The sequence below is a fragment of the Carassius carassius genome, chromosome 12, assembly GCF_963082965.1.
Source record: "Carassius carassius chromosome 12, fCarCar2.1, whole genome shotgun sequence".
NCBI lineage: Eukaryota > Metazoa > Chordata > Actinopteri > Cypriniformes > Cyprinidae > Carassius > Carassius carassius.
This window is the reverse complement of record NC_081766.1, coordinates 14,300,460-14,310,678: the sequence shown is the minus strand read 5'-3', so window position 1 is coordinate 14,310,678 and position 10,219 is coordinate 14,300,460. Positions and strand designations below refer to the sequence as shown.

Below are 10,219 nucleotides of genomic sequence, written 5' to 3'. Positions count from 1 at the left end.
TATATCTCACAGATTACGACTTATTTAAGTGAAATCTTAAACGCAGCATTATTTACACTTGAAGGCCAAGTGGAAAACCAGAAATCATTTGGAGCTAAAACAACAGAGAGACCTATCATACAGTGCCTTGCATACTGCTGCTAAAACAAACCAGCCGAGAGCACTTTCCATGTGCTTACAATTCATAGCTTTGTCTAATAGTTTAGCCTTATTTATTTATTTAGATGATGCTGAATCAAATGACAATAGTTGTGGAACATGCTAACAACTCTCAGTCCAATTATTTGAATTGTGCTTCAGCTCTTCAACTTACTGCAAGAGCTACAACAACAACAAACAATGTCAAACCACTTGAGAAGAACCAATCAACCAAATGGGCTGAGTACTAAAATATCAGTTAAAGTAGGCAGATGATTATGTTAAACAATTAGTGTGTTCTTACTTTTAAAAGCAAATCAGATATTTGATTATGTGTATTTTCACAAGCACTAGTATATTTGAACATTTCCCTTTAGTATGAACATTTTCATCATTCCCCAGGCATTTCTATCTCCAAAAGTAAAGGAATCTAATATTTTAGTGCCTCAAAGTGGAGACAAAGCTCTTTTCCTCCGATGTTAAAGTCCTATGCTAATGGATTGGGCTGTAAAGGAGAATCGGGTCAGCTCTCTCCGTTGAAGAATGAAATAAAGCCTTATGTCGACAATCAGCCCTGATTTGTGATGCATCATTCACATCACTCCACCACACGGGAAGACTTCTGCAGTGAATGAGAACAGCCTGTTGGTTGAGTCATCACACGTTCCGTCACACCGGGCTCCATCGCCCCCAATCAAACTCGTTGTCCTGCTGCTCACCAGCCCTCTGTGTGCACCTGTTAAACGTCTCAGCTAAAGGATGGCCCGTCATGACTGCTGAATATGACCTCCAACCCTCGTGAGCATGTCAATCACTCTTGCTCATGTTTTCCATCTGGCCTCGCCGCCAATCGAGGCATGAAAACATGTCAGATGACATTGAGTCTCAAGGCAGTTTATGTTATCAAGGGAAAGTAATGCGAGCTGTCATGGAGGGTTTTGTCACATCACTGTTCAAAACCACTGGAGAGATTTGTTTGACATACAAAACATAATGTAGGTCTAATACTCATGCCCAAACTGTGTTTGTTTGCAGGTTACATAACTTTATTTAATTAGTGAAAATTAAACTTCACTGAGTAGATGATAAAAATACGGAAGTATTTGTCATTATGTCACATGGTGAAACGCCAGGGAATTATTACATAAATAATGATACAAAATTAAAATGTTACTAAAGCTAATAAAGCTTAGTGTTCTAGGTAATTTGCTGTAAAATGCATTACAGTAAAAGCAGAATACATTGTGTTGTCTGTGAAAGAGGTGCCTGGTTAACTCTTGTTGCTGAAGGTAATTATCCCTCTGTCTGCAGAGTATCTGTCTCCTCGTTGTAGCTTCCAGTACACCTGACCACAACGGCCCACAGCTCTGTCAGTTAAACGGGGCAGAAAAAACAACACAGAGAAAGAGTATGACATCAATTAGCCTGGCCTTGGCATGCATAGGCGCCCTCTTTAAAATATTACTGACACTAATTAGACCACACTTAAATCAACTAAAAGTCTGATGTGCAAAAGCACAACATAAGTGCAGGAGGCTTTGCAGTTTTCTTGTGAGCAGCCTGGTTTTCTTTGCTTTGTTTAAAATTTGTACACACATAGGCTATATGACTGCGGTTGCACCTCTACAGTACCACACACAGTAATGACCAAAAATATAAAGAAACAAAGAAAGAAATTAATAAAAGACAGCTCTCCAGTTATGATTATAGCAGTGTCACACAAGTACAAGTAGTGTACCTCATAGTCTACTTTTATAAAACTTGTAAAAAGAAAACACACTTAAATATTTCAAATAGCCTAATCTTTATTTTTCTTTATTAATTCAGAATCAAAGCTTTAGAGTAAATCAGTATTCATACATGACCTTGCAAAAGTATAGACCCATCCATCACTGTTGTTTTCACTTCATATAATTATTTTTTCTTTTTTATTTAAAAAGCAAAAATAAATAAATAAATATAAATACATATATATACACACACACACACACACACACACACAAACAAAGTTTTTGTGTTGGTGACATTTTTTATTTAAAGAAAATAAAGTCCTAAACATAATGAAGGACAGCAGGATTTGTTGTCACATTATATATTGGTGAAAATGTTTGAGTGTGTGTGTGTTTGTACAGTCATAGCCAAAAGGTAGTGACATCAGTTTTGTGTTTTGTAAAGTTTGCTGCTTAAACTGTTGTGGTGTTCATTCACATTGTTTCTAGATTATCGTGTAGAGTGATCAGATGTATTTTAATTGCTAAAAGCTTCATTGGGCAAAAAATTAACTTTTCACAAATATATATATTTTTCTAAAACAAGACTTTTGGACAACAGCCTGGTGTCAAGAATGGCAGCAGAGAAGCCACTTCTCTCTCAAACAACAACAACAAAGAACATCAAGGACAGATTGAAATTCTGCAGGAAGTACAAGGATTGGACAGTACAAGACCAGAGCTGGGTAGTACCAGATTTTGCATGTAATCTGGATTACGTAAACAGATTCCAAAACTCAAGTACTTGTAATTAGAGTAAACTACTTTTTAAAATACTCGTAATCAGACTACAGTTACTTTTTTATGGATTACATGATTACATATTATTTACACAATGGTAAAAAGTCGTTCACAGTTCATTGATTTTCTTAAGTTTCTTTTTTTTTACGTTTATATTTTTTCCTAATAAACCTGCTACTTATATACGTTTATGATTCTTCGAGTTTTTCCAGCGGAGATGGGGAGGGGTGTCAGAATCACACTCAGAAGAAATCAGCAAAAGGATAATGTTAAATGGAGGGGAACCTGTTTTTATACTATGAGGGGAATGCAGCCTATAATCACTGGATGTTCAGACATCATTTCATTTTTAAAACTTTTTTTTTTTTAGATTAAATATTCTACCTATAGTGATATTGCTGTGAATTTCATGTTTTTCATGTTTTTCAAAAATTTTCTACAATTTTTTTCATGTAATCTGTAATCAGTAACTGATTACAATTCATAAGTAATCTACCCAGCTCTGCAAAAGACTGGTGCAAAGTTATTTTCTCTGATGAAGCTCCCAACTGTTTGGGACATCTGGAAAATCGATTGCTCTGAGAATATTAGGTGAACGCTACCATGAGTCCTGTGCCAAAAGTCCTGTGCCAAAATTCACCGTGCCAAAAGTGAATTATCATTAGACCATCCATGTGTGGGGTTGCTTTTCAACCAAGGGAGTGGCCTCTCTCATAATTCTGCCCCAAAACACTGTCATGAATAAAGAACGGTATCAAAACGTCCTGCAAGAAACTTCTTCCAATGATACATGTGCAATTTGCTGATGATCCGTGCATTTTCCAGCAGGATGGAGCACCATGTCACAAAGCAAGAGTGCTAAAGTGGCTCGAAGATCATTACATTGAAATTTTGGATCTGTGGCCAGGCAACTCTCCGGATCCCAGAGAACCTGTGGTGGTCAGTCCTCAAAAGGCTAGTGGACAAACAGAAGCCCACAAATTGTGATCAACTCGGAGAACTAATAAGGCAAGAATGGATCGCCGTCAGTCATAATTTGGCCCAGAAGCTAATATCCAGCATGCCAGAGCGAATTGCAGAGGTTATGAAGAACAAGGGTCAACACTGTAAATACTTATTATATATATATTTTTGCCAATAAAAGCCTTTAAAACTTATATGCTTATAAGTGTTTTACCATAGAAACATGTGGGGAAATTATCTACAAATACAGAAGCAGCAAATTCTGCAAAACACAAAATTTATATATATTTTATAAAGAAGTATATATTCATTTAAAGAAAAAAATAAAAATACCACCATTATTGCCCGGGGGAAGAAGTCCCTTTAGCATTAATAATAAATGCTTATACTTAATAATAAAACACTAAGTACAAGGTGACAAAATATTGTGTTGCCAACAGGAATTGGAATGATTAAAGTAGGCTACCTAGATGTATATACAATTACAAAAACAACTAAACATGACAAAATATAAAACACGTGATAACGGACCTGATGTTAAATAAATTAAACAATAGCCTATTAATATAAACAATATTGCTATGAGGATTCTTGTGCTCAAGCAGACAGTCGACGAACATCAAAGATCTCCTCCCCTCCTTCACATTCATTCCCATGATGCAACAGCAAACAAAGAGGGCAGAGTAAAGAGACAGTGCAGGCGACAAAACGGCAGCTAGCTAGAGAAAAGTTTCAAACGCCGAAAATAGGTACAATTCAAAACGTCCACAGCGTACGGTGTGACTTTATCGTAAAACGCGGTCATAAAGTGCCCATTATTCCTCGTTTCTGTGGAAATTGACTTCGTTTCTGCGGTGTTTTTGTAAGTGCAGGTATCAGCTAACTTAGCCGTGAAGTAATAATGTCTCCTAATGCTCTCCGGACACTGATATGACAGCTGCTGTTAGCTGACAGTGTATTCAAGGCACGACAGGTAATGTATAGTTAATATTTGTTTGTAAATATTGATGTCTAGCGTAGTAGCGTTAGAAAGAAGTTATGTTTTACATACAGGGCCTGTACAGGTTAGCCTGAGTGCTAACTGCTTTTAAAGCGTTAGTACGCTCATATGTATGAATTCAAGCAGTGTTTTGAACTTTGAACTTGTTTCCACAGTGGCAGATTCATATTGTATATCTGTTAATCTCTGTTGTATTCATAATGTACACTAGACATGTCGGACAACAATCAGACATAAACATTTAACATACTGTAATATAATAATGCCATTATTTTGAAATACACAGCACATGTGAATGTCAGCCTTGAAAACCTTGTACATTTTCCTAGAAAAGTGGTTTTTGGTACCATATGTTTGTTAAACTTATGCAATATGGTTTTTAACAAATAAGTTGCTTGTCTTATTCTGTGTGAGTCATTTGTGCATGTTATTTCCACAAAAAAAAAAAACCTATGATTGTCTTTAGGTCTTTGCCATGTCCTGAGTTGTTGCATGCTCCATCTAAGCTTCAGTATTTACATTTCAAATTACAATTATTAATTTCGAAATGATAATACACTATCATTCAGAAGTTAGGGGTCAATAAGATTTTTTTTTTTAACTCTCTTATGCTCACCATGGCTGATTTTTTTTTAAAGGGGCCCTATTATGTTCTTTTACAAAGTCTTGATTTTGTTTTGGAGGTGTACTACAACAGGCTCTCATACTAGGTTGTTCGAAAAAAACATTATTTTTCACACATTTCACATTATAACAACACCTATCTCCCCAGTCTGGCCTGAACGGCTTGAATAGTTCCTGTGTAAAATGAAGGCTCACCTTCTGAAATTCGAACTGTGCTGTGATTGGTTAGCTGGGCCAGTGTGTGTTGTGATTGGCAGAACTCGGTGCCTGATCGGGAAATGTCATTCCCCTTACCATAGCTGCCTGCTGTGAACTTCAGTGTAAATATTGCATCAAAATCACATCAATTTGAGCATGATTTAAACCCAGATGATTACTCTTAAGTTCTTCTGCCTTGTAGTGATGGGAAGTTCAGATCATTTGACCGACTCTGACCTTTGTGTCTCATTCAGCAAAATGAAAAAATCTTTTTTTTAGTGATTTCGTTCGTTTTATTAAATATAATTAAAATCTTGCGTGTTATTTGCCTAATATCTAATAGTACTTACGCAAACGTTGATCACACTAAAAACAAATTAATGAATAAATGACTCGACAAACACAAAGACTCGAGAGATTAACTAATCAATCCCCATTCAGCTCAAACTGCATTGACTGAAACAGGTGAACTAATAGACCAATTCCAGGACAGAAGCTATGAAATTTTGCACAGCTGAACGAATCACTCCCAGAGACGACTCGTTCTTCCCAAGTCACATTACAGATTTTTTCAAAATGAACGAATTGTTCAAGAATGACCCATAATTCTCTAGTGAAGCTAAACCAGGTCTCGTCCCATTCATCGATATTTGTGATATCACAAATCCCGGAAAATATGCGTTGTAGTCCAAGTCACTTGTAGTTTTTGAAAAGTGGTTTCTGTTAAAAAATTATCTCCTTTTGAAGTGGACTGTGAGCTTTGTAGCTTTGCAGATGTTTTTTTTTATGCTCATACCGCAACATTACAGACTAACTAAAGTTGAAAAAGGGAAAAAGCATATTAGGACCCCTTTAAAAATATAGTAAAACAGCAATATTGTTAAAGTTAAAACAATAAAAAAAAATCCAATCTATTTTATTCCTGTGATGGCAAAGCTGAATTTTCAGCAGCTAGTACAGCTAGACCTTCAGAAATCAATCTTATATGCTGATTTTTTGGTCAGGAAACGTTTGTTATTATTATTATCGATGTTGAAAACAGTTGTGCTCTTCTTAATATTTTTATGTAAACTGTGATGCACTTATTTTCCCCCATGATTCCTTTTTGAATAGAAGGTTCAAAAGAATACCATTTATTTGAAATATAAATATTGTGTAACATTAATAATGTCTTTACTTCCTTGCTGTTAATTTCTTTAAATAAAATAAAATAAAAAACCTTACTGTCCCCATACTTTTTGAATAGTAGTGTTTGTAACTTAACAATCGGACATTAGTATAAAAGTATTAGTATAAAAGCCTCGTCCGGTTGAGAAGGTGCACACGCAATCAGTAGAGTCTCCCGACGCGGAGCCAGGTGAAAGTATAAATCCCGCCTAATAATCACTTAATTAGTACTTTGTCAAGAATTGGTCTTAAAAGTGTGCTATTTTTCAGTCTCTAGCTTTTTGAGAAGTGAGAATCTTCACAGAATATGTGTACCTTTTTTTTTTTTCACTTTGTCACACCACTCATGATGAGTTCAAGGTGAAAAGGTGTATAAAATGGTGAAAAACTTGAAAGTCTCAAGGAATTTTTTCTCATATTGCGAAAGTTATGAATGTCATTTGATCCCGAATGTAATGTATTTATATAATGTTTTATTATATTAATGTCTTACTCTGTTTTGTAGGTAAGGGAGTCGTGGGCCGTATGTGATCAGCTATGTGTAATTGTTCACAATCATCTCCCTCATCCCAAGAACATCACGTGTAATCCCCCTCCAAATCATTAAGGGGGATCTTTCAGAATGAAGAAGATCAGTCTGAAAACAATTAGAAAGTCATTTAACATTAAAGGCAAAGAAGAGAATGAATTTGCCGTATCACAGCCAGACTTGGGGGCCAGTTTCTCCGCTGAAGACTCTCTGTTTGGAGGATGCTACAGCAAAGATCTCGTCAGTAGCGACCTGGATAATGAGGAAGAAAAAAGATCCAAAGTCAGATCTAAGAGTGAGGGTCTCATGGGCACCTTTAAAAGAAGACTATCAGCGAAACAAAAACCAAAGGTCAAGAATGGTTCTCCATCTGTATGCTCTATAGACGATGACACCTTTTCCTCCTCTTCGGCACCCATTACTCTAAGTGACTTAAAATCCCAGCATTCCTCCCGCTCAACATCCGTCCATAGTCATCATTACAGTCCCACGCCGTGGCCTCTCAGACCAGTGAACTCGGAGGAGACGTCCATCAAAATGGATGTTAAGGCATTAATGAACTCCTCAGATCCAAGTCCGGCTCTCAACAATGTGCACCAAGACTTCCTAGACCTCCAGAGAGAGTTCAAAGAATCTAGCAATTCATTAAGAATCACCAGACGTGTGCCAGACCACCATTCTGGTGCTCACAATGCTGATTTGCACCTTGAAATGGATGAACACATGCCTGTAGTCATTGGTCTTGCAGCTCAGGATTATATTCAGTACACAATGCCTTTAGATGATGGACTCTTTCCTGACAATGAAGGTTTGCGCTCTTTTTGCTTAGATGGCACCACACCCATGGACGTCGTTCCGCAGTCAGAGGGATGCAGATCTCTTCATGCAGACGAGGAACCTATTGACCAAGACCTCCTGTCACCAGACATCTTTATGGAGTCGTCATCGGTGAACCAGCTCTTTTTAAACACTGCAAATGTCTTGCTCCAGGGCTCAAGACTCGAAGCCCCACTTTCCCCCTTGCTACCTCCTTTGCCCAATAGTTATCTCCAGAGAAGCTTCTCTGGGTTTGGTGGTACACACGCTCATGTTGCAGAGAGAGTCATGCACCATCTCAACTTTGACCCCAACTCGGCTCCGGGGGTGCAGCGGGTCTATGATGCCGTGCAGAACAACGGACCCATGGTGGTTACTAGTCTCACGGCTGAACTGAAGAAACTAGCCAAGCAGGGTTGGTATTGGGGTCCCATTACAAGATGGGAGGCCGAAGAAAAGCTTACGAATCTTCCAGATGGTTCTTTTTTAGTTCGCGACAGCTCTGATGATCGATATCTTCTAAGTTTGAGCTTTCGCTCACAGGGTAAGACTCTGCACACTCGAATCGAGCATTCTAATGGCAGTTTTAGCTTCTACGAGCAACCAGACATCGAAGGCCACATTTCAATTGTGGATCTAATTGATAATTCGGTCAAGGATTCAGAGAATGGAGCATTCTGCTATTCCAGATCTCGCTTACCGGGGTCCGTCACCTACCCCGTCAGACTGACCAATCCAGTTTCAAGGTTTATGCAAGTGCGCTCACTGCAGTACTTGTGCCGCTTTGTTATCCGCCAGTACACACGGATAGATCTGATCCAGAAATTGCCTTTACCAAACAAAATGAAAGATTACTTGCAGGAGAAGCACTACTGAAAGCAGTAAATCATGACTTGGTTGCTACTTGCACTTTTTGGATGACACAACGAAACAGGTTTCACAGACATTTCAAGAGTTTTGTTACCATTCGATTTTGCAATTTTTTTGAAAGGAATGATGATGTTTGTTGGTCTGGTAGAGTAGATAATTCAGTGGTTTGTGTAGAGACACAGTGCCAGAATGTCGTTATTAGAGTGTTTGGGTCTCAATGTTGGAGCATTTTTCGCATGTTCTCTTAGTACTGTAACATTTCCTTTTTGTTACAGTCAAAGACAGTCCAGTATTTTTCTTCATAATCCCACACTATGAAATATCAGCACACAACTCCAAGCTCCATCTTATTTTAGGGCATTTAGATGTTCTTGGCAACAATGCACAGAGGTATAGAAGCCTTAATAATGACTGCACGTTTGTGAATGCATAGATTACATTCCTTCTCATCCCCTTTGAGTGCATACCTTCTTTTCATACCAGTCATTATGTCATCATCTTATTCAAAGGGAAAATATACTATACGATATGCCAAATGACGTCCTCTCCCCATACACATGAATCTTAGCCTTCTGTGGAGTTAATCTAATAAGCTATATTAGCTGCTCATATTTGTCAGATCATATTTACATCCCCTTTTTTGTTTGCATTCTTTAGCACGTAATGCCAAGTTTAGGTGCCTCACTGAAAATCATCTTTGCTGTAGTTAATTGATTTTAGACCGTATGATTTGTTTTTTATAACAGTCATCTTTTAACAGGCATGCAGTTACATTATAAATGCATCTGGTCTTTTCGCCTCTGCATTGTTTAAGTGTTCATTAGTATTGTATATCATTGTTTAAAAACTGAAAGGTTTCCTGTTATGAATGGTACAGTTTCAAATCATCTCTATTTGGGAACAGAATTTGCTTACTGATATGTTGTAACTTGAACTTGTTCTTCAGTTCAAAATAAAAATTTTATATGCTTAATCTCTCTGTTCATTCTAATGTAAAATGTCAAATTTAAGATTCCATTTATGGTAGTAAAAACCTTTTAACAGACACAGAGCAGAGACAATGCTGGATTTTTAAATTATTTTTATTACAGATTTTAGCTCTATAAACAGATTTTCTTTATCTTACCACTTTGCCATTGTTGTTTTATTTTTATACGTTGTTTTTGATTTTTTTACCTGGAGAATTGCACCCTTTCATTAATGAGTTGCAAACATAGACTGTATAAAAACATGGACGTAGTGACCGTGTTGTCACCTGAAGAGCCTTTTTGAAGCCTAAAGTGGGCAGAGGTGGCCGTTGCCTTCTTGGCAGCGCGTCACTCCCAGATATTCCAAAAATGGGCAAAGATGCTGGAGGGTGTTGCTGAAACCACGCACACCGTCGAGCTACCTGTCACTCAAGTG

The 10,219-nt window shown here is 37.5% G+C and overlaps 1 protein-coding gene across 1 annotated transcript; it reads left to right on the top strand.

Moving 5' to 3' along the window:
• Positions 1–4,233: 4,233 nt before the first annotated feature.
• On the top strand, positions 4,234–9,788 carry LOC132154879 (suppressor of cytokine signaling 6-like). The gene is made up of 2 exons (XM_059563602.1): positions 4,234–4,584; positions 7,106–9,788. Exon 2 carries the CDS (start codon positions 7,223–7,225, stop codon positions 8,819–8,821), a length of 1,599 nt encoding a protein of 532 aa, XP_059419585.1. The 5' UTR covers positions 4,234–4,584; positions 7,106–7,222; the 3' UTR covers positions 8,822–9,788.
• The last annotated feature ends 431 nt before the right edge of the window (positions 9,789–10,219 follow it).